This window comes from Barbatula barbatula (assembly GCF_947034865.1).
Source record: "Barbatula barbatula genome assembly, chromosome: 1".
NCBI classification, from domain to species: Eukaryota; Metazoa; Chordata; class Actinopteri; order Cypriniformes; family Nemacheilidae; genus Barbatula; species Barbatula barbatula.
In genome coordinates, this window is record NC_136766.1 from 10,415,190 (window position 1) to 10,440,683 (window position 25,494).

The window sequence follows — 25,494 nt, forward strand, 5'->3', positions numbered from 1 at the left end:
ATGGGATTAACAGAGTTTATTTCCAGGTTTCTTCTTTTACATATAATTTGTAGTTGTGTACAGAGAGGTAGAGGCAGGACTTTTTATTCCATCTTAAAAAGATGCACTAATGTTTAGGAGTTTTTTTTCCATCAAACAACATTTAAGCACCGTTTAAACAAAGGGTTCAGTTCAACATACAGTGCAAATCATCACAGTGTATTACAAAAGGGTGATTGTCAGAACAGTAATATACAACATTTGCATAAAGACAGGCACACAATTGTTTTACAGTATATGCAAGTACAGGATGCATTCCCACAGGTAACAACATGCAGGTGAACTCAAACCTACAACAGGCTCATACAATTTATATATAACACTGTCTTGTGTTGAAGAGAGAAAAGACTTGGTAACATAAATGTCAATATAATGTAACATATATTTATGGCAACAGTGCATTTCTTTACATTCTGAAGGCGCTTGGTATAAATGTTGAAAATAAGCAAAAAATATACAGAAGTGAGAGCAGCTTGATATGAATAGTTATAAAATCACAATTACGTCTACTTGTTCATTACGTAAAAAAACTGTCTGACATAACTTTGTGTTTTATTTACATAAACTGTCCCTCATAAATACTTCCCTTCATGTGTGTTGTTTTTAAGTTTGATCAGTCCTTCACATATCGGATAGGTAACGTTTATATCTGTGAGCTTAGTGAAATAGCAGAATTTAGAATGTTTCATAAAAAAAGAGTAAGAAAATATTTTTGAAAGCATAGCATTTTGCTGCAGATATACAGTGCTACACAGTATCAAACAGATTTGAACACATACAAGATTACTTGTAAAAAAATATATCATCATAGGAGAAGGCATTAGGATTATATATTGTGTATGGTTACATAAAGCCACAAAAGCTTAAAACATCCATAACTGAGAGCACAAATTCTTCTGTGAATCTCTCCTTCATCTACAACTCCTTTGTAGTTTCCAGTAGTGTTTCACAGAGAGAAATTGGAATGGAGGATATCCTGACTGCCAGAGCGCTTGAAGCCAGATGAAGAGCTGAAGTAAGTCTCGCCATCGGTGCTTACATCATCGTCGTCGTAGTCATCATCAGCATTCAGTATTGGTGCAGAGTTGCTCTTACGCCTTAACCCAAAAAACGAAGAAATTAATCTGAGACTGATTTTAGATCATCACAAATTATGCCATGTCATTCTATCAGAAATAATAATTAAATCGGTTTAGCTTACAACAGGATGCTCAACCTAGATCAGCAGTAAGAAATATTTTAAGTTGACTCTAGATGAGCAGTATGGTTGTAATAGACAGTTTACCTCATCTCACTGCGCAGTGACTTGAGCTGAGTCTGGAGTTGTTCGTTGGCCTCCTGTTGCTCCTCCAGGTCTCTCATCAGTTTCTTTTTGTTGTGCTCCAGTCGGTCGATCTCTTCCTCCGCCTCATCCATCTGCCTCTTCAGAGCCTTTAGACGCAGGTTCAGCTACACAGACACACGACATGACATTATTACCCTCTATCTGACTTCTTTTTGTTTTTCTTTCTGAGCGAAGAGATCTTTGCAAACCTGATCTTTCTGATCCTGCAGTGATTGATGCTCTTCATCCACTTGCATCATCGTCTCCTTCACCTTACGTTCCAGCCGACGGTTCGCCAGTTGGAGGTTTGCACGTTCCCTACACGTTACCAAAGTTACAATTGAAAAAACAATAAAAGTTGTATTTCTCTTTAAACGTACATATTTGTATACCAATACACACAATGCATTCACTGTTTACCTTTCCTCTCTTTCCAGTCTTTCTTCCAGTTCTTGGATGCGATTCTCCAGCTGTGCCACAAGTCCTTCTTTACTGGGCTTCTGGGATCCCTCTAAATATGCGATCCTGCTCCTCAGATCTTTATTCTGCTCCAGACATCCACAGACAGATAAATGAATGGTTAATATATAGTTAAAAAGTTACTGATTACTTCTTACACAGACTTCTGCTTGTTTGAGATGTCAAGAGAGGATGCTGATGGTTTTGTTACCTGTCTCTCTATGGTAATCTTGTCACATTCCAAATCCTGTCTGCTGGCTCTTTCCTGCATGAGCTCACCCCTCATCTGCTCCAGCTATCACACAACAGATAATACACATTTATAGTAAACCTCCCGAACACAACACACCAGCACATAACAACACCAAAATAAACACCACCACTACAACTACCGTTGCACCATCTCAATAGTGTCTTTGTCCACAGAATCTTCTAGTTATAATTATAAACCTCTCTAAATGTTGTTAAATTTACAAAGAAAACAAATTGGGGACAAAACAGAATACATTGAAGAGATATTCTGTAAAAAGAAGTCCCTCCATATTAAGCTATTTGTCTTTGAACTTCTTTTAGGGATTTAAAAGGATTTAGGGTTCTAGGGTTAAACATGTCTTAATACTTTACATACTGTATAATATAAATAATTTGGTACAAGCTTTGCTTGACATTTCAATATAATAAAAAGCAGATTTGCATCTTGTCCCAATTGTTATAATATGCCTCTCTGCCTGCTTACATATATTTTCAGTATGAAAAGCAAAAATGCTAAATTAAGGATGATTTTGACTGCATTTTATTTCAATAGGAATAGCAATTAAATTGTTATTGTGCATTCTTTTGGTCATGATAATAGAGTAGAGAGAGGTGTAGACAGAATGGAGTATTTTTTATTGTTGGCAACTTGCGTTAAACATACACACCTTCCTATAACTTGAACCTAACGTTCATAATCACCTGCCTAAAATTCTCCTACACGAGACAATTTCTCATAAACAACATCCTTAAGTACATTTTGTCACAAAGCTATAAATGCAGTGTAACCATTGTTAAAAAAATTATTTAGCATATTTAAATAGTGACAAAGGACACGCACTGATCCCTAAATGATCTGAACTAATGTTTTTTGAAGGCAATGCTTTTCTGACTTCTACAAACATTTGGAAAATTTGTAAGAAGTTTGAAACTAGGCCTTCATACAGCAGAACTCACATACTCCTAAACTCAAGAAATGAGAAATTGCCTTCAGACAGTGAAGTGAAGACAGATATAGATAAGGTATACAACTGACAAGAAGAAAAAGATAGCGATCGATGGAGAGAAGATAGCTCTTTTTGTCTGGTGCCAGCCGGTAAGAGTGGATGATATTTTATGCCAATTAGCGTGTGACTGGGGCTCAGGGATGAGGGATGGGCTGCGTGTGCCGCTCTACCCTGCAGGGCGCTGCATCAGCAGAGCAGAAAACACACGGAAACTAATCAAAGCAAGAGAACCAGTGAGAGAGAGAGAGAGCGTGTGAGCAAAGAGCGAGAGATTACTCTCATTTAGACAGCCGCTCCTGCACCTGCTCCCACGGACGCAGGTGTGCCCATCCTGAGGCCCCCCCTGCCCACTTCTATAACCCACCCCTGTCTCCGCAAAGCCCTCTACTGTTTCGTGGAAACTCACCTTGGCCTAAGCGTAACACTATTGTGTCACTATGTTTGCCTTTATTCTCTATTTCCAGACAATTAAAAAAAGCTCCCGCGCCCTTCTCCTTCACAATCTATTAATCACCTCTTCATTCCTGATCCAGTTTTTTTAAGGGGTCTAAATGTGGTGCGACAGGTGCAATTGGACAATGCACCAGAATAGCATTTGGGAAAGTTAAGTTGGAAACAATAAGCAAGGAGAGAAATGTAGGCTGCTTGCACTGAAAGTTTGAAAAAGGTCTGAGTTTAAAGAGTCAAAGGTCCGACCATTTGATGCATGATCCATTTGAGGAATAAACTTTTCCAAGCACACATAAAAATCTGTTTTGCTTCCATTAAAAACTATGAAGCAACACTTTTCACTCTGACAATGTAGAAGCCAAGCCTTGTTTCTCAGGAAACATGTATCATCTGTGCTGCAGATTGCAAAATGTTCCCCATGCCGTATCAGTCAGGAATGAAGATTGTTTTCTTTCTCTGCTTGCTGGGTTTTGGACTATTTCAAAAGCTCTGTCACTCGCTGACTTGAGATGCCAGGTCGCTTGCATATTTTGGCCGAAGCAGTGCTTTAGAAAGATGTCTTAATTGATGCCTGAAATTTGGACAGGCTCTCTTTCCCCAGGAGGCAAGCTGCCAATTTGAATGATTATGCAACTTTCATTTACAATGCACTATTCGCTTGGCTCTTTTCTCTTTTGACAACTCCATCTTTCTCTTACCCTGCTGTGAATTAACTCTGAACCTTTAGTGTAACTTTTAAAGGCAGAGCTGAACACTGATCAAGCGGCTGGTTTAGTTTCATTCAGTTGCGTGTAGGATTTAACTGTGTGTGTGTGGAAGCTAGCAATAAAGTACTTTTGTCCTATTTAAAAACACTACCTTCCCCTTTGTGAGTGCTGCCGAGATTCAGAATAGATTCATACATTTCTAGAATAGGCTTTTAGGTAAAAATTCAATAAATAATAAAGCTTACAAAATACAAGTATTGTAAAGATGCATTGATCTTTTTAAGATTAAGTAAACTTGTGAGGTTCAGAGGGAAATTCTCACCTGTTCTCTCCCTCTTTCCATTCTATCCGTCATCATGTCTCCACTCTGCCTCTCCTCATCCAATTCTATTTCTAATTGTGACAGTTTGTCCTTTAGGAAGATTATTAAAAAAACATTGATCAGAACAAAACAGAACAGACCAGCTTTCATTGCGAAAGACAGCGAACAGATGAAATGTACCTCAAGGAGCTTGAGCTGTCTGGATTTGTCATTTGAGTGGGATTTGGTATCTGCCTCGACCTCCAGTTCAAAAACCTTGTTTTCCAAGTCTTTTGCATTCTGCTGCGCTTCATCTCTGTCTCTCTGGCACTGCCGCAGTTCCTCCTGCATGTGCACTAGCTAAAAAACAAACAAACAAATCCACAGTTTTGGCTTTAGAAAAACAAAATGCACAAAGATGTGAGCCTTCACGAAGATGTGAGCATTAAATATTGCATAACACTCCTCCGCAGACATACAATTATTGTAAACTTGGAGAACATAACGCACATATCGTGTTGAACTGCATCCATCGAAACATCTTTAACATTTATTTTGCACTTGATGGTAATGCTATGCTCATTCTTTTCCCTGATCTGTTCCTGCAGTTACAGTTGTGGCCACTAGATGTTGCCTTTGTCAAGAGTGATCTTCTAATACGCAACACACAAAAAGTGCTTGTTTGCAAGCTGAAACTGGGTAATAAATATTTAAGGACTTCATTTTAACTGCATGTAAATGGTAGAACAGGTGAATTTAAGGTGACTTGAAGGGTGTGATGTTTTTGTTTGAGAGGTGTATAACTCAATAGGAAACAGCTGTGTAACTGAGGCCATGTGTTATATGAGGAGAGCCTGTCAGAGAGAAAAGCATGTGCCATAGGGAATTCTGGGAGGATGAGGTGTCGTTGGGTCATCACTCAGAGCCTGTACTCTCCACAGAAACACAACATCCTTCTTTTCCTTCACACCCACACACAAATTATATATACACACACATACAGCAGTGCAGGGGAGGATGTCTCAATGTCCCATGTCTTTTATTCTTTTGTGTGCATTTCACTGGGTTTTTCTTCTTCTGCACTCATATGGTGTTTGAGTCTGCCTTAAAGATCAAATGTGTATCTGTTTTGGACGATCTACTAACAGAAATGCAATATAATATACATAACTGTCTTTAGCGGTTACATAATGCGTAATTTTTTTAAATGACCTTAGGATGACCATGGAATTCGGCATGTTGTTTCTACAGTAGCCCTAAACGAACAAACTGTTCTACAGAGCATGTTTCGTGAAGACGTTGTCTCCTTCAGCAAAGAAGCAAAAACGTGACGACATCTTAGTTCTGTGTCAGCCACCGTAGTGCTTTGAAAGGGAGGGGTGGAGTGAGCCATTGGTTGCAATTCGCAACCTCACCGCTAGATGTCGCTAAATTTCATACACTGGACATCCGAGACAAGCTTTAATTGCACTATAACATCACATCCACTGATCTGCTACAAATATAAGTGAGCTTTGGACAAAACCAAGCACGTGTTACGTGACTACAATGTTTAGACATTTTATACACAAGTTGTGTTTAGGCACTCTGCATGCAAAGGATTGTTGGATGTCATAGATTTCAAAGGATGAATCTATGATTCCTATTTAAATGTTTGAGATGAAGGCATCCAGTAGATGGGACTTTAGTTACAGTCTGAAAGTGGGTTAGATTCACTCTCGTTCTCAGCTCATAAAGTCTAACTGAGATTTAGGGGAGGGGGATGGGTGTACCCACTATTCCAAAGGACACCATTCACAGGGCTGACCAATAATGCCTGATTCCCATATCAAACAATAACATTCCTCAAATGCCACAGTGCTGACAGGGTTAAAGCGCATAATTGCATCCAAACAGTAGAGGTCAAAGGTCAGTCCCACTTGGGGTTGTTGAGTATATAAACGGAATGGTTGGATATACACTGTGAATAAAGAGCTGTTATTGAAAAATCGGATCTGCCAAAAGAATGTGGGATGATTAATGACCGCGAGGAATGTTTATTTAACATGAGAGACCTGATATGCTGATATCAATCCGGAGAGAACTTAGCAAAAAATAATGCAAACTATGTTTATGGGATTTACGTGAAATATGTAGCACTTTAACACGTGGTATAGTAATGCACAGGCTATGATCAGCTCTTATTCCTACCCAGATGAACTTCAAGTGCATTTAAGAATGTGGACATATTCGTGTAAAACTCTGTTCAAGTTTGTCCTCTTCCACTCACCTGCTCCTGAAGGGTCTTGGTGGTAAGACGTGATTTCTCCAGCTCCAATCCTCCCTCTCTCAGTTGTTTCTGCAGCTCGGCCATCTCTCTCCGGTTCTTCTCTTTATACATGTCTATCTGTTCCTGCAGCTCCTGGGTTGAGCTTTGAGACGCCTCTACTATCTCATACATCTACAGAAAGAGAGATATCAAACATTGAAAAACCAGTCAGGCAAAGAACAAGTATACAGATCCTCAGAAATGTGGCACACGTCACGTAAAGTAGTATAACCAGCTTATATTGTTTATACTGAAAGCAGGATACAGTTATTAAAGGGACAGTTCAAGAAAATGCGTCATGAAACTACAGCCACAAGAAAAATTAAGAGACCCTTCCAAATGCTCATTTAATCTGCATTTCTAGATGTATTGTGACTTTTCAACAAAATCAAACCTCAGGAGTCATCCAACAGCAATATAAAAGACAGACAGCATGACAAGACACATGCAAACTGATTGTAAAAAAGGTCTTGATTTCTCATTTGAATTTCTCATTATAAAAAGAGGAGTATAAAATTCACCTTAAGGCTAGTTCACATGGACCTGACAAACACCAACATTTCAAGTTTTGAGGGATTTACGCGATTGTTGTTGGTTGTCTGTTTGTCGGATCATCGTGAATTTGCCTGAAGTAGGTAAGTGATACAGATTTGAAATGACGTGTAAAAAAATGCGTGTGAACTATCCCTTCAATAAGCAAACTATTAGATTAAAAACACATTCACTGGGGTTTTATCCAGCCTTGTCTCACCTCCCGTTGTAGTTTCTCAACGGTTCGGTCAAGCAGCCTCCTCTCATCTTCGATCTCATTCTTTGTGCTTTTAAATTGTTCTTTCTGACACCTTTCCTCTTTTAGACAATCTTGCAGCTCGTGGTGCTCATGAGTCATTTTGGTCAAGTTTCTCTGCAGATGCGAAAATGTTATTTAACACGGCACGACTTCCCTTAGGCCAATTATTGAAATACTGCGGTAAAACAACACTGACTATTTTGACTATTTTAACCTCACGGTTTTCACAACATGCACCAAAAACAACATGTAACTATTTAAATGATTAAACATAACTTCAAAAGGACTGTTGAATACATAAATCTTCTGACAAAATAATTCAGAACATATGGTCAAGAAGGTAAATTTGGTAAATCCAACTTAAGGTCACCTGCACATCCTCCAGGCGAGTGCTAAGTGCCCGGTTTGCTCGGGTCATTTCCTCTTCCTGTTCCTTGACCTCGGCGAGAGACTCTTCCAACTGCCTTTTCTCTTTCTATGGTCACACAAACAAACACATTACAGATGTTTTAAATCTCTCGTGATGGGTTTTCTAGACACAGATTAAGGTTTTTCCTAGACTAATAGAATTCCAGACAGAAAAATCTCCCTATGAGAAAACCAATTGGCATAAGAGAGATGAAACTTCACATGCGTCTGACGTTCCGGGGGCTGTGTATGTGTTTAATGTGGTGAAAGCATGTCACACAGCCAAACAGAGAGATGAAAGTACCTCCAGACGGTTGGCTCGCTCGCTCAGCCTGTTCTCCTGTAGTTTGGCATCATCAGTGATGCGGTTGAGTTTGTCCACCTCATTCTCCAGCTCCTGCACCCTTCTGCGCAGCCTCTCCAGCTCCTGAGTCAAACGGCTCGTCTTGCCATCAGATACCTTACGTGCTGCCTCCACTTCCTCCTTCTGCTTGTTGGCTGTGGCATTGTTCTAGAAAAGAGCATAAAGATACACATTAAACTGTGTGTACTTTACACACAGTATGACACAGAACAGGTTTTAGAGACAGCTTTTTTCATTTCAGAGATCCAAATGATCCTATTGTCATATGTTCAAAACATAGGTTTAACATGTAATTGGCAGGTGTGCCAAATCGAATTTTTGGACACTGGTTGCATTCTAGTGCTGGTGCTTACAAATGAATAAGTCCTAATGGAAAAGTGACTGTCAGGCAACAGGCCCCTGACCTTTTGACACCCGCTTAAATGATGTGGGCCAATATAAATGCCGTGGGTCGCAACCAATAGCGGTGAGGTTAAACTGAACGACCCTGTCCAATTTATTAGTCCAGTCCATTTAGAGTCAGTTAAGCATGTCTCCTTTCTAAATGACTCACCCTAGAACACTGTACAGTTGCTTCGTTCTTTAAGCCTTTTGAAAAGTTACGCGTTTAACGGTTATGTCTAAACATGAAGGAATTCCTTAAAAAAGATTGTGCTCTCTTTGGGGTCATCTCTTTGTCAGGACTGGCGTTCTTCTCCACAAGGTTTTCTGAATAGAGAAGGGGGGCGGCTCTGTTCTGCTGCTGTGCATATGGACATTATGAGAAAAATTGTGCAATTCCAAACGTATTCTTCAATTTAGACCCCTCGTACTTGGTTGTCTGTGTACCATAAAACAACACGACAAAGAAGTCTTTGTGGGGCTTTTATGCGAACAATTGGAAAGGTCTTAAAAGCGGAGACAGTTGTCATGCAACAACAGTCTCTTTATGCTTTTGATGACAGCTGAAAGATTTCGCACAACATGGTTCCAGAACTGGATGAACAGGTTGATAGCTTGCTATGCATGAGGGAATGTCACACAACAGGTTTGGCCGTCCGCCGCGAGCGACTTCAGAGGAAGACAATACTCGAATTCTAGCTAAACAAAAAGCCTTCCAGACATGATATAAGTCAACATTGTATTTTCATTACGAAATTTGAACACACTCTGTGAAACTGACCATCAAAGCGAGCATTACATGTTTACCAGATTAATAACAGAGGTAAGAGACGCATTGTACAGTTAAGCTTTACAAGACAATGTCTGAAATACCTGAGAGCTATTAGAGTGGAACTGTAATTGAAAACACTGTGATTATCTGACATCCGGTGCATGACTCGCATCAACTCTGCGTTTGTGAGTTAATGTGAGGTCACTTGAAGTGTAACATAGCAGTGACTCATTGGCAGAAATTGGTGGATTTCTGCCTGTTCTGCTCGTAGTTCAAAGTCCTGAAGCCCCTCTGAGAAATACATCTCTCTCTGCAGGCCTCAGTGCTCAGTAATGATTTACTTATTAACCACGACAGCTCACCACAACTGAAATACATTTACAATTACATTTGACATACTTTCTTTTATATGATACAAAAAATATATTTTATTAAAATGTAATTAATATTAAGTAAATATATTTATGGTTGTAGTATTGTGATAATATATATTTTGGATAGCCCCCAAAAATGAAAATTCTGTCATCATTTACTCACTCTTAAGTTGTTTCAAACCTGTATAAAGTTTGTTGTTCTTATGAACACAAAGAACGATATTTGGAAGAATGTTTGTAACCAAACAGTTCTGGGGCACTATAGACTTTCACAGTAGGGGAAAACTACAGATATCAATGTTGCCCCTGAACTGTTTGGTTTTCCACGTTCTTCAAAACATCTTCTTTTGTGTTCAACAAAACAAATAAATGAATACAGCTTTGGAACAACTTCAAGGTGACTAAATGATAGTAAAACATGTCAAAATGATAGTCATTTTAGCTGATATGTGCAAAATCCTGAAATGTCAAATTATGACAGAAACAGCTTTAGCCAAAATGTTTAACTTTTGTCATACTTCACCTCAAATATGTAATGGTTTCAACTGATTAAAATGCATTGTGAAACCCTAAAACAATTCGGAATATTTGCAAGTTTTTAGAAACGCTGTAACACTAAACCCAGTCTTCTGGAGGTCACGGTGGGGAGTGCCTCGCTAATATGTATCTAGCCTGAGACAACATACCCAAGCTCGATCACTTATCTGTGCTTGCAAAACTGCACAAACACTCTACATAGAGTGAAAAATGACCTTGTAAAATTATAGATATCAAAGCCTTTGTGTAAAAAAGCCACACAGTGACCTGGGGCGTCTTATCACGTATGTATGTCCTTCAGAGAAGGTTAACACAGTTTCATTGTGGAAATATTCTCTTCCTCACGTGGAGTGAGAATGTCCGAAAACATTTTATCACTGATAACGCACAGGACCGGGGAATGGTGCTGTGAAACTGTTGTGAAGCTCCAGTGTTGGAAGCGAATGGAATGTAATGAACATTCACATGTCCTCTTTTCTCTCCATGCCCCAGTTCCTGCAGTTAGCTCTTTGAAGACCTTCTGCCCAGTCAGAAAGAGAGAGAGAAGGGCCGAGTGCCGCAGCACACATACAGAGCTCTCTATGATTGTTTCGCAGTTTTTTTCCTTGACAGCGGCATTATAAAGGCTTAGAGAGATTGGAGAGACCAGTGCCATCTGAAGGGGGCTCCAGCCGGCTCGGGCTGTTTGTCTATAGTTGGGCATTAACCAGTATTGTGTACATGTTTAAGAATAACAATGCCAGGAGAATCACATTCAGTTCATGAACTCAAAACCACCATCGCCATTGCCCAAACAATCACAGAAACGAATAAACCTATCCCAAATTTTTCTCATTTACATGCACCGTGGTACCTTCGAAGAGCTCAATCTCTTTAATCCATTCTCAAATTATCCAGTTTAACATGTCAGACATATAATCAGGGGTGAGGGTAAAAAAAACATCTAAAAACCATCCAGAAGTAAAAGAAAATTTAATCAGAGGGCAAACTACCTAAACTACTTGAATGACTTTATCTACATACAGAATATACTGTTCAAGGGATTTTACATTATAGGTTGGTTTCCTGGACAGGGCTTAAGCCTAGTCTCAGACTTATTTAAATGTTGTAGGTGTCTTGATCAAAAACAAATTATATCTTAAAATATATCAGTGCAGTTATTTTGTCTCAATATATGTCACAAGTTTGTTTTTTAAAATGTATTTTCAGCTCTTAAAAATATGTTTATACTTGATGTTTTTAACCTCCACAGATACATAACTAGTATCAAACACAAATACTTTACCTCAGCAAACAGTGACAGGAAGTGATTTCATCCACATAATACTCAGAATGAGCAAACTACAGAAAATCCTGCTTTCCTAGTGTCCAAACCGTACCACCCTGAAAACAACCAAGCTCATGTTGTCACTGCAACAGCCAAAACCAATTACTCATTCATTCCAATGGCCAACCTTTCAAGAAAAGCAGCGTGACTCCACGGAAAGATAAGAATTCACAACCATAGAAACTTAAGTGACAGGTCATCCAAGGTTCTCGAAACTTTATCATTCAAGCACAAAGCGTTCAGCCTTTGAATACCACAAAGACATGAGCTTCAACTTAGCTCCAAACAACACTGGGTCTGTTTCTCCATCTTGGAGGTATACGTTACAATAGCTTTGCGGTGAACAAAGAACTCAAAGACTCAAATGTGCCGAAGCAGGACGCGACGCTGAGGACGGGAGAGAGGTGCTCGAGCTGGAAATGAAAAAGCGCTATATGAAAAGCACTGGCTTCTGTCCAGTAGCATGAGCCGGTTGTAATCGCCTCCTCTTGTCCTTCGAGGGAATTTTTATCAGAATGAGGAGGGTTTTGTTGATACTACGCAGCTGTTGCAGAGGTAAAGAGCACACGGTTTGAATGATTTCAATGCCAGTTAGTGGGAGATGATATTTAGTCATTCACAATAAGAGTTTGAATTCATTTTAAAAACTTTTGTTGGCAAAAGTTAGAAGGGATTTCCAGGTTTGGTTACAGTTGATGGGAGGTTAAGATCTACTCAGGTGTGGTTACATCTTAAAGCAACTCTTTTGATGTATTCTGAAGATAAAGATCCACGTCGATAATATGAATGAACAGTACAGATGTCTTAAGATCTGCCATCGTGTTTCACTTTCTCCCAGCTTGAAAACCACAGCCAAAAAGTTTGAACTCAATTTAAGCCTCAAATAAATCCCTAGCTTTGCGCCTCTGCTTTTAATCTCTTGCAGGCAGGAGCTCTGTGAGGGTCTGACCCCTCTGCTGAGCTCACGGTGGGGGGATTTGTTGGGTTCCAGGACCGAACACATCATCTGACGGTGGGGGACTTTGGCTCTGCAGGATGGCGAGAACAATGGCAAAAGAATGCAGGCCAATGCTGGAGCCATCTCACACTCTGTAGTGAGAGATGCCCACCATGGCCTAGTTACAGTCACAGTCTGCATCGAACACAAGTATTGCTGTTTATATGCAGAATCTGAAACAGCTAAAACAACCGTCACTGTGCACCAAGACTTGCTGTTATTAAGCTAAAGGGCAAGGTGAAGACTAACACCTTCATGGAATCCAGATGCACCAATCTCTTTGATGCGTGTATTTGCTTTCATATGTTTTTTTGATGTTTCATGTTACAAATCTCTCTCTACTTCCCTTTTCCACTAAGCGTCCAGCTGAACCGCCACAGAGTAGCCCAGCACAGTTTGCTATCATCACCTGAGGAAACACACCACGTCCTGTGAGACTATCTGCTCCCCAAACAGCCCCAAGGAGACAGTCACAGTTCTACATGAGCCCAACCCCAAAAAACATCACTGCACTGAATTCAAACGAACAAAGACAAAATATCCAGATAACAGATAAGTTAAACAAGATCTGTTTTGGCTTATTTGCAGTGCTTGACTGAAATGGGTTTTTCAATGGCCGATTTGATATCTAGAGACCAAAATGAAAGGGACAGTTTGCCCTGGTTAAACTATGTTATTCAAAAACTGTATGACTTTCTTTCTTCTGCCGAACACAAAAGAAGATATTCTGAGAAATGTCTTAGTGGTTTTGTGTACCACAGAAAAAAGAAAGTCATACTTAAAAGCAAATAATGAAAGAATGGCATCAAATATTTATGGAATGCCAGTTGGAAATTATACAAGGTGGAGTTGATACTCCATTTATCCACCTATTTTCAGTTATAATGTTGAAGGTCTAGTTTTTTTGAAGCCAATTATGAATAAGAAAGAGGGAAAAAGACAGCTATTGGAATGGTGAGAGAATCCTTTGCACAAAGACGTCTAACCGTTAAGAATCAGGAATCTCTTGCTGAGAAGGGGACACTTTAGCCCCCCACCCCCTTTCTGGTCCCTCTTTTACAGTTAGTTGGAAAACAACTGTACCTTTATGCAGCAGTAAAAGTAGACAGGAACCCGGAGTTGTATTGACTACATACATTATATCAACTCAAGATGCTGTTAAAAAACGGCTTTTGGAAACTTCTCCACAGATTCATTATGAAACATGGAATAAAGTGTTAGCAAAAATACAAACAATTAAACTAAAACGATTTTGTATAGACCTCCCCCCATTGTAATACCCATTGTCTACACGGTAACCCACTTATTGACCGTGTGCTATTTACATATGAAACAGACCCATCATTCAAATTTTGAAAGAAAGAGAGAAAAAGAGAGAGAGAGATACCAGCCAGCCACCCCATCAGTGCCTCATTAGATTAGTGACGGACTGCCACAGCAATTAAACACTAAACTCCATTTACTGCTTTACCCTTCAGTTCCTCCACATGGGGTCTTGCCATCAACACTAAAACCATAAAGAAGAGACGCATGGTAATGCCCGTTCAGCTTGACGCCTTGCTTCTGCCTAAAACGCCCAGAAACTCAGTCTTTTTAAGTAATCAAAACCCTCATTCTCTCTCTTTTTTGTCCCTTTTTTAATATATGCTAATAAAACCCTCCACTCCCCTCTTATGACATGCAGTGCTTTCACCAAAATAAATGAGGCGAGCTAATGTTGCATCAGATTTACAATGGCACCTGGCCAGTCTTTCTGTTTACTCATTTAAAATAAATCTAAACTGAGACGACAATGGTCTCCTCTGGACAGGAAGTACCTTTGTTGCAAAAAGGAAGTGAGCTAAGAGGCTGATATAAATGTAATGCCATTGCCTCCTTTAGAGAGTTGAGGACATAAAGGAACTCAGGACCGGACACCTGTGGACAGCCATAATGCATGTCTTCATATTGCCTCACTGTTTCTCTTCCTGTCTGTTCTATTGTGATTCTTTTTCTAATGTTAAAATCTCAAATGGTTTTTCCAGTCCTGCACCTACAGTCTTACTCCTACTTACTGCTTACATGTGCGTTCAATCTTGTTGCTTAAACTTTGGCCTTATGAGACGTTTCATCTGTTTGTTTATGAAAACCTTTCAAACACATTAAACAAAAATGTAAATATTTAGTAAACGATAAGAACAAATTAGCAGGGCTTTCACGATTATGACATTTGGCTGACAATAAATTGTCTATTAAATAATTGTATTTATTCCGATTGTCTGTTTAAAGGCTTTCACAAATATAATGATTCATTCAAATTCATTTATTCAATGAATACACTAAGAAATGTGTAAATTCAGTAAATAACTAGTGACATTCCCTACAGAGTGACCTTAACCGAAAAGTCTGTCTTAACTGAGATATGAGGATGATATGAGACTTGCTGTGTAGATGCAGCAAATCTGGAATCACTTTAATAAAACTCTTTAACACAAAAAATAAAATCTGATACAGCTCAAATGATTCGAAATGTTATTGGAACGTAACAGTGAGTGTAGATCAAGGACGGTGGATGTAAAAGGCTGAAGAAAACCCTTGTTTTCCAAGGATTTACAATAATTGCGGTAATCTGAAATGTTTGCGATTATGTCAATCAGACGATTATTTAATAACTGTGACAGCCAATACTAATTACTAAGAAAAACAAAGAGCCAAATCATAAAAAAATCATTTCTGTGAAAACTAGGCTAAAACATGTTTTCTTTCGAAAACATTAAACAAACTTTTCTATTTACACAGGACAAATTAGACAGGAAATAAGACATTCTTCCGTTTATCACACAATAACACTGCTGTGGATTGTTTTGGTGAAGAATGTGAAGGGGGATTTTTGTAACCTGTTTGGCCTCCTCCACAGCCATCTGGAGTTTACGGAGCTCCTTCTCATACTGCTCCCTAAGTTTGTCCACCTCCTGATCATGAGTGGCCACCTCTTCTTTCAGAGCTCCCTTGAGGGCGGCCAGCTCCCTTTCTCGCCTCCTCAGCAGTTCCTCCTGCTCCTCTCTAGCAAGTAGCAGGTCCTGCAGGTCCAGTTTTATCTGCATCATCTCCTAGAGAGTATTGTTCATGGTTATACTGTGTTAAATATGCCACCGTTACCACCCTTAGGTCTTATATATCAAGAATATGCAATTGTGTCGGGTATGTAACGCTGCACATTATTGCAGTGTAAAATGAGCATGTAAGATGCATCTTATGTGCCTCTATAAATGCCATCCACGTAACTATTAGCATTTATTCTGTTCCATATAAACAGTTGAAAAGACCAGAACTGTTGTTTTTAATGCGGATCAACCGTTTTATTCTTCAGAAAGAATGGTGATAAAGATAAAACCAGCAGTAACCATCGTGAACTTTCATGTTTACCCAAGCAGGTCTTTTCAGCAGGGTATACAAATGTGATATGTTTTGTGTGGTTTCATTGATATACCTTCATAATGGCCTCTTTCTCGTCGCTGTCTGTTTGAGATTGTTTGGCTCCATCCAGCTCATCGTGCATTTCTGAGAGCTGGTCCTGCAGGTCTCTGATCTCAGTCTGGTACTGCTCTTTCTCCATCTTCACCTGGAAGAGTCTGACCCACCCAAACACAATCAGAAACAGATTTTAAGAGTGTTTAAGGTTTGACTGTATATACGGTTTCGTCGGACGCACACCTCTGGTCTGTGTTTGGTATTTATTTTATATTAAATGCATATTAATATTCATTTAGTTCATATTTGAATGTGTATTATTTGTATAAAATTACATTAAAACTACTCAACATTTATAGATTTTGCTAAGTATTTCTTATAATAAAACGTGCTCTCAAAGTTGAAAAGTTGTTTTTATACTTCTCATTGATAAAATATTTGTAAAACCCACAGGCAAACACGAAGGGTGACCAATAGTATGAATTTAGGGGAAATAAAATCAATCAAATATGGAGATGCAAGATTTCTTCCCTAAAGGAAAGATAGATACAATTAATGAATAAAAATAAACAAAAATGAATTTACGTCATATAGAACTCCTAAGAATTTCATCTAGATTTAACAAAACCATATGGGGTTACACCCCCAAGGTCGTGAACCTTTGTACTAAGTCCATAAATAGTTTCTTACTCTTCGAGTGTAGTGCGCAGATCAGCCTCTGTTTTACTAAGCTTGTCCTGCAGTCTGGCACACTCTGCTTGACTCTGCTCCAACTCTCTCCTCAAGTCTTTCATTCCCGTTCCCGCCTTCTGTTGAGTCTCGCTCAGTTCTCTGCACCTCTGCAGGGAGAAACATAATAAGACGTGACAGTAAGTACGTGACATGATGACAAGATCCTCATTGAACCTTTCACCCCGCACTATAGCCAAACCCCCGGTCAGTCTACAGCCCTGTGGATCTCCTTTTTTTGGATCGCAGGCCTAGTCCTTATAATAAGCCAGTAATTGGTTCATTTGATTATTAATCTTGATGGGTTACAGGAATGGGAATTTCAGTTCATGTGAATGCTTCTGAGACAGAGCAGGGGTCAAAGGTACAGTTGACAAGTTGTGGAGGTATTAGTGTTGAGAGAGAGTGGACTTTAAGAATGTACTAGCAAGCTCAGAGAAAACATATTACCTTGCTTTCATCTTCAAGCTGTTTCTTAAGATTTACAATCTCTTTTTCCTGTTCTGCTTTCTGCTCCTGAAGGGCTCGAGCCTGGGCAGAAAGATCTGGAGACTGAGAAAGATATTCATATTTATTTATGTGCAATAGATGCTCTAAATAATTTCACAGCAAGGCACGATGATTTGATACAGAATGAGTTCCTAATAATAACCTTAGTGGCAACTAGTAGCATTACGAACAAGGATGGTTTTGAATACTTATTATCTATAGCATCAAGTATAAAAACAAGATTTAAAAAAGCATTTAAAAAAGAAAAGCAACAATTCAGACTATTTTTTCTTTGCCAAGCAAGTTTGTTAGTTGGAATTTTGGATGGGAGAAGAAAGTTGGTATGTTTGGGGCACAGTGCGCTCTGACTCAGTTGCACATGTTTAAACGTTAGCCATGAATATGCCATTCGCTCAGTAAATAACCCCAGAAGGTCTTTAAACTTTCTCCAAGAGGCTTCCTCATAAGAGGCTCACACTCTAAGCCATTTGTTGAGCCCAATTACAATGCCACAACACCGACTCACATTGTTGTCCCCTTGCACGCTCCCTGCGGCCCGTGACTTCAACGTCTGGATTTTTTCAAACACCACGTTGACCTTCCTCTTGGTTGTGTCGTCATTTTCGTTGCTTCTGCAAAGCAAAACACAAGTGCATGTATTTACTTGGATGGTCTGAAAATCTCAAGCCCCTTCTTTGAGCTCATGTGTGAGTATGTGTGGTCTGGATCAGAGTATAATCCCTGAGATTTCTGAGAAAAACACTCTGGCTCTTTGCCTGCGTGGAGCACACAAGCTTTGATGTATCACCTTATGACCTGCCCACCCTAATTACTACTTTCTTTTAGCAAGTCACATGTCTAGAAATGCATGTCTGAGCCGGGACAATGTTCCAAGGGCGCTCAAGTGATACATGAGGGAACAGCACAGAACATTGCATTACTGCCATGAGGTTACAATGAGATAAACAACCCAGCACCGCCTCTCTTTCAAACACATACAAACCTACCACAGAGGACACTGTTATTATAAGTTTCATGACGTAAAATAATCTCACCAACAGACGTTTCAGAACACTGCTGACAACGGCATTACTGTGACCTACCTTCATTACAAACACAGCGACCCTTAACCTGCCGCGGCTACGGCACGCGTCACTGAATGAGACCTAAACATCACCTCGAGACAAGCTCTGACTATGAGGCTTGTAATAAGGGCTGCCATTGACCAGAAGGTATCTGATCCTAGATCTGCAGGATTTCACAGGGTTCACAGACAGCGGTGTATAATCCGCTCACCTCTCCTCCGCACATGAGGAATGCAGCAGAGGGCGGACCTTTTGACTTCAAGAATATGGAGTTCAGGGAGGGCACGGGTTCAGCTATTCAACAGTGCAGGTTGGGTTTTTGGGGCACCTACAGCATGCTTTTGAAGCTGTGCAGCGATCATGCAGGATTAGATGAGAGTAGGAAACAGCCCTGTTTTGGGTGCAACTTTAAACCGTGGAGCAAAAAAATACATTTTTGCCTCACCCACTTGCAGTGAGCTGAGACTGTTTTTCTTGGCAAAGCTGAGCGAGGAAGTTTTATAATATACTTTTATATTATTTCTATTCTTTTCTTTGCGAATCATTTTTATGTAAAGCACATTGAATTACCTCTGTGTATCAAATGTGCTTTGTAAATAATCTTGCCTTGACTATAAAATGCTTAACAAATTTATTAGACCACCACCAGCCAGTGTAAAGTTTGTGTGACAGCTGCCCTAAACTAACAGTACTCAAAATCATTTTTCATTGTTTTTAATGGTTAATCCACCAGTACAGTATGTGTAAGCTCGTAAGTCACAGTATTGTTTCTAATGCCAAAATATAATTAATGTTGATATCCATGAATTTTCAAATGTAGCGTTTTACAAGAAAGGCAGAAGACATTTGTTTTTATTTACATGCCCGTTTATAATTATTTACTTGCAGTCCTTAATAAAAATTATATTTTAATAGTTACATGTTAAACTTGATACATTTAGACTTATGAAAAATGTTAAATGTGCCGGCTCAAATTTAAAGAATAGAATAAAGTCTATTTACTGTATTTGTTTCAAAATTTTTTGGACAGATTCCAACAGTATTTATTTTCTTTTTACTATTACAGACGTATGGTCTAATAAATTTGATAAGCACTGAATATAATTAATGCATTAGGGCATTAATGCACCATTGTGGCAATGTAGGATCAAAAAAAGAAATCGCTGAATGTTTTTGAGAAATTAGTTTCTCCGTTTCTTGGTGATCAAAACCACTTCATAGTGATTTTAAATCCCTTCCCTCTGGCATCTGTGAAACTCTGCGACGATAACTAACTAGAGATAAAAGTTCCTATATATCCACTAAAGAGGTAATGAATTATGTTATTCTCATGATTTAACTGTTATATTTTGTTTCATTGTTTAGTTTACTGTATTGTCTATTTGGAGTTTAATAAATGACTACTACTAGAGTTTACTTTAGTAAATATGACCCACAGTTTAGCCTGTAGTGAGTCATTAGAAAGGAACAAGAATAATGTGTTTTTATTCTGAGAAAAGTGCTTAGGGTGAGAATTGTGAGAAGATGAGTGTACTGTACACAACTGTAGGGGAGTGTAAATTGTAATACTATCATTATGACTCACAGATAATGGAAACCATTTTGAATTCCAAACAAACCATCCTTAATAGTTTCTGCAGAAGTGCTTAAAGATTTGGTTAGTATGTTTTGTATTTGAAAAATTTCTCAAAGAAAAAAGGCCGAACACTACGTAGTGGAAAATATCCTAGAGAAACACAGAAATGAAACTGGTTGCTGTTTTACCTACGAGTAAAGAAACATTATAGATACGTGTATGTTTTTATTGAATTCCTATCTAACAAACATTAAAACAGTTTGTAAAGTGTACTTACCCATCTTTGAGGTAGCTAAATAAAATCTGCTTGGCAGTCTCTTCATTTGTTTGTTGTGAAAGCTCTTGTTGACCTCTTAGAAGATCAGGTGTCACCTGAACGAAAACAAGAAATACAGTTTACACTAACAACAAGCTATTTTTATGCCAACATGTATAAGGTTTTAACAATATCATTAAAGATTAAATAATTTTGCCAAGAGACCTTTCCTACCTGAGCATCAACTTCAGTATTTGGCGTTTTACCATTGACTACAGGACGAGAAATTGATCCTGTTGTCACATTCAACAAGGTCCTTCTGCTTGGTGACGGTCTGACATCTTCATTTTTGTTCTCTACAACTGCTGAGGAATGACTTTGGGGATTTTTGTACCCCAAAAAAACAGCTGAAGAGTTAGAGACTGTATCCTGAGGAGAACCAGGAGCACTGCTTACTTGGGTTGCGTTTCTAAGATTTATCCGGGGTCTGCTTGAGGGTGGAGAAATGGTGGAGGCTTTTGCTCCAGCACCCTTCTGTAGAAGCAATGATGGGCGAAGGAGATGCTCTGTGGATCGGCCTCGATTATGGTTAACCTCATCCAAGTAGTTATCATCACCCTCAAGACCGAATGGCAGGGCGCTGTCCACGCTACGGGACCGCTTCCGGTCTTCTGGGTTAAGTCGATTCCTTCGTCCTGATCGACCCCTGCGTTGATAAGTATCTTTGCTGTCAAACTTTTTGATGAGCTCATCCACGGCAGGAATGGAACCAGTATCGATATCACGCCCTGTACCAGGCAGAAAAGGTATGTAGCGCCGGTTTTCGTGGCGGTTAATATTATCTGCGTAAAGCTGGTCAAACTGGTCTTCCTTGGTTGGTGTGTTGGAGCTCAAAGATGACTTACGGGAGGAGGAAGACTGTAGAACGGGCCCGCTGGAGTCAACACGCCGCAAGGGAAGAAGGTCGGGTTCACGTTGACTTCGCTCCAAACTGGAGTTTGTGCTACTCATTGAGCTGGGGGGTCTGGAAGATGCCTTGGTCTGGCCATAAGGGTTGATGACGGTTGTAGATGCCTGTGGAACTGGAAGGCGTGGTGATGGTTGGGGTTGAGCCTGGTAAGGCGGTGGAGTTTTGAATGTTGGCTTGACCTGAGGCTGTGTTTGGCCCTGGGGTTTGACCTGAGGCTGGGTCTGAACTTGGTCTTTGGACGGTCTGGTTTGAGACTGGACACTGACTGACGTTTGAGGACGAACCTGAGGTTGGGTGTATCTCCTTTCATCCGGTAAAGATCCATCTGGGAATGTCAATCGATCCAGGCTGGAGGTTCTTGTTTGGTTCAAAATCGGGGAGTTGGCTATAGGGAGGGGTGATGTATAGGGATTTTTTATCTCAACCGTAGGCTGTTTTACAAAGTTATCGAGAGTATTGCTCTCAGGATCATATGGCTTGAGAAGTTCAGGATGTTTCTGGAAGTTTAAAAGAGAGGATTGCTTCTTTGGATCAGAAGTCTCGTTGTGAGGACGATGTGGCATCTGATGTCTATAATCCAAAAATGGGCCTTCTGGCAGATTTTTATATTCATATTCCTCATAACTGTGATGAAATAGGTTTTCAGAATCTTCATATCCGTTATTGTTAAGTGGGGCTCCATAGGGCTTCGGACCTCTGTCCTGGTTATTGAGTACCACGAAAGGGTGTCCATCTATGCCCTGAACTCGAATACTGAGGCCATAAGTACCATTGCTTTGTCCTCTTGTGCGAGAGGGCTGGGTATAGCTCTGTGCAAGTCCAGTGTTTGGTATCCCACTTACTCTATAAGACTCCATAAGGAACACTTAAGAGAAACTACCAAATCCCTCTCTGTGGATGAGGCTCACCTGTGAAAACAAAGCCATAATCTCATTATTACACAAATAGTATGTGATGCTTATAGTATCTTTTAATGGAAATATTTGCATCGAGACTGAATCAGATACAGTTTATGTCTTCTTTCAGTCATAAATGGTCATTTTGAGTCATTTTACTGGATTAAAGATGTTTGGAAAAGAACAGGACCTAGAAGCCTCTTAAAAAGGATCCATTGCTTGTTTAGGAAGTTATTCAAAGACAAACATCATAACTGGTTTTTGTAGCTATTTGAATATGTATTTGACTCTATATGACATGTAAACTACAACGAAGGACATGTCCTTTAACTATTTAAGGGCACGCCAGACGTTTAGACAAATAGGCTAAAGTAACTGCGATTTCAGTCGAGACTCAACCTTTATAATCTTCAGCACATTCTTAACACTGCTGACTAAGAAAAACAGAGACTTCAGTGTGTGGGTTATGATGCCATTATATACGGGAAAAAACAGGGTGAAACAAAGGTTGGATTTAGTATTGAATCGTGAAACGAATAAAATGAAAAGACACTAACTGTTCAACTTATTGGAAATAACCAAAGCGTGTGACGTAAAGACAGACATTTTCATTTCATTTGATTATTCAAGTGGTGCTAAATACGGCTGCAAAACAACAAGTTCAATCATGCTGAATCAATTCAAAAGGAATCACATTTGAAATACGTAATAAACACAAGTGTTGAGGAACAGAATGGAAAACAAAACAAAGCTGCAACAACATATCACCCCACTAACAGGCACCACACTGGGCAACAGGCTATTATATGTTTGGTCTGGACCCCACTGATAACATGCTTTCATCTCTAAGAAAACAAAAGATTTTGTGAGTCATATTGATGTGATTCACCGAATGGTGTTGACCAGAGCTTGCCGTGCAGTAATGTACAACCTGTGAGGCCTGAGGACTTAGGAATGAACCCAAGCAGCGTTAAATCATTTTCCATGGGAATCAAGTAAATAATCAATTCAATCAACAATAAAAGTGTAAAGTGACTACGTGCTCAGATTGAAAAGACTCGGAATTGACAAATCATAATAAAGATGCTTATAGGGTCCTTACTAAGCCTCTAGAAGGGAGTCAAACTTTCCAGCGCCTCAGAGGGGAATGAGTAAGGGCGAGTTATAAAAACGAGCCCCCTTATCCACAAGGAACAGAGCTCTGGCGCAGAAGAAAGGATATGACACAATAGTCCCTTTCAGCTTCTATATCACATGTACTATGCACGCAGGGACTTGTGGTGTTAATGTAGATCCTTTCCTCTCATTGTGTCGAATGGAAGCGTGGAGGATCTGACAGGGAAGCTAACACAGGCCACGGAGACTCTTCCAGAATGGAGTCTAGCCTGCAATTCAACCAAGGCCTTTAAATGTGTATTCTCTTCCCTGGAAACTTGAAAAAGATGTTTCGGGTGAATCTGACGAGTAAATTGCATCATAACCCCTTTCGAATCTCTTACATTCTGGCATTGTTTCTAATGAAAACATATGCACGGATACAGTATCAAGAAGATGTTCAGTAGAGGAGTAGACGGTCATTTTTTTAAGATTTGTCACTGATGCAAATGAAACATTATAACATCTGCTACACACAAAAGGAAATCAAAGGGGTGGTTGACAACTTGTAAATGCACAAAATATTTTCACTTTGCACTATGCATCCATTGCTTTTGCCACATTTCATGTTGTTAATCCCCAAAAGGATCCAAAAGACACCCAAAAACAACATTACATGGCATAAACTGTGAAACAATTTATCTAAATTATTTTTAAACATATTTTTTCTTTCCTTCTACGGTACGTCTAAGTCACATTAAAGTTTATTATCTTTACCGTGTATTACTGTACAGCTACCACCGCGTCGCTAAATGTTGCTACACTAAGTTAACGTTGCGCACACTTGAACATCACAGTAAATAAAATAAAAAAGATCGTAAAGCAGAACTTACCGCCGTCTTCCGTTTAACCCACAAGGTGCGTTAATTTGCCGCTCTAGTTCTCTAAACAACGGTGACAAAAAGCGAAACATCCATTCTACCTTCAGTTGCTCAGACACTTGTTGCAGGTCTTGTTTTCAGACTAGTTTTACTTCAAGCACACACGGGCTATTGGGAATAGTAAAGCCCGCCCACCTGACTCCACCCACCCGGTGTCCATCAGCCCCCATACAGCCTGATTCCCGATCAGCTGATTTGTTAAACATGACAAGCGGTCAGAGCGCATTTTACATTTGAGCTGATCTCAAAACACAATGCCATGGAAACTGGGTGTAGGCCGCCCGGGACCTTCTGATTTCGGTATCGGTTATTTCAAGGGTTGGCGTGCGATAATGAGTTTTTGCATAAGACTATTAAGAAAGAGCGCATGCTTATGTGTTGATTGGGAGGTTTGGATGCCAGAAAACTGCATCTTGAATCTAGAAGAGTTCCATATAGCCTATAGTATTTAAATATTCAAAAGTAGGGACAGGTGCGGTTAAGATGATGCAAGATCTATCACATATAGTTTTCAAAGAACAGTATGATTAAACAAAGCCTTGCATTTTGCGTACTTTAAAAATGAACATAAAACTTCATCGGCAGACTGTTATATGTCCAGACAACTCTTTAAGACTGACAGCGCCATCTAGCGCTAGAGCTCTACGGACGGTGTACATAATGCAAATGACAAATCATCAATTGCATAATGACTTTCTTGGTAATCCAAATGAAACACACTGTATACACTGGTGTCTACATTATCATGGAAATGACGTTAAAGAACAATACCATAATAGATGGTTCAGATTAAGAGTACTTTTCCTGTCACACGGAGATATATTTTAGGCTATTATTGACCCCTTGACGATTTAAACACCGGCAATTAAAACAATATGACCGGATGTTGTCGGCCGGACAAAACGGAAATATAACATTTTATAAAGTAATTTTAACATATTGTCCGTATCTTTGTACGCAAGAAGCAACACGTGGTAGTCGAACATGAGTGAAAAACCTTTCATTTCTCTGTGTGGGTACCTGAACACTAGATGAAGTCTTCTAGCTGTGTTAAGTTTCAGAAAACAAACGCTGCATCCCTTCAGCAGAGAGCGCTCTCTCTCCCTGTTTGGGGATCCGGGCCACTGACGTGAACGGAGAATCAGTAATGATATTGCCGCGTTTACTCCATTCCGAAGATGCATCATACTTTAGTCTACACGCTTCAAAC

The 25,494-nt window shown here is 39.5% G+C and overlaps 1 protein-coding gene across 4 annotated transcripts; it reads right to left on the bottom strand.

Moving 5' to 3' along the window:
• On the bottom strand, positions 1-24,368 carry cgnl1 (cingulin-like 1). 4 transcript variants are annotated; one of them, XM_079462296.1, is made up of 20 exons: positions 24,237-24,363; positions 21,288-22,260; positions 20,617-21,170; positions 20,404-20,498; positions 17,992-18,097; positions 17,427-17,528; positions 16,938-17,086; positions 16,267-16,408; positions 15,674-15,886; positions 8,350-8,556; positions 8,008-8,112; positions 7,599-7,751; positions 6,809-6,979; positions 4,741-4,899; positions 4,561-4,650; positions 2,034-2,117; positions 1,784-1,908; positions 1,573-1,681; positions 1,325-1,488; positions 1-1,136 (listed from the first exon to the last, which is right to left on the bottom strand). In XM_079462296.1, the coding sequence occupies exons 2-20, from the start codon at positions 22,207-22,209 to the stop codon at positions 986-988; spliced, it is 3,801 nt and encodes a 1,266-aa protein (XP_079318422.1). In that variant the 5' UTR covers positions 22,210-22,260; positions 24,237-24,363; the 3' UTR covers positions 1-985. The 4 variants fall into 4 exon arrangements, with proteins under 4 accessions (XP_079318422.1, XP_079318421.1, XP_079318420.1 ...); XM_079462295.1 differs by having other exon boundaries at positions 15,674-15,874; positions 20,617-22,260; positions 24,237-24,368; XM_079462294.1 differs by having other exon boundaries at positions 15,674-15,883; positions 20,617-22,260; positions 24,237-24,368.
• Between the last annotated feature and the right edge of the window lie 1,126 nt (positions 24,369-25,494).

Bases quoted from the DNA above. Each gene is read 5' to 3' on its own strand.
- cgnl1 (XM_079462293.1), bottom strand. From the start codon at position 22,209: ATGGAGTCTTATAGAGTAAGTGGGATACCAAACACTGGACTTGCACAG. The intron at 2,118-4,560 runs GTGAGAATTTCC...GTTGTGTGATAG, and splicing joins TGGAAAGAGGGAGAGAACAG to CTGGAGCAGATGAGGGGTGA. The intron at 1,682-1,783 runs GTAAACAGTGAA...GGTAACGTGTAG, and splicing joins AGACTGGAAAGAGAGGAAAG to GGAACGTGCAAACCTCCAAC.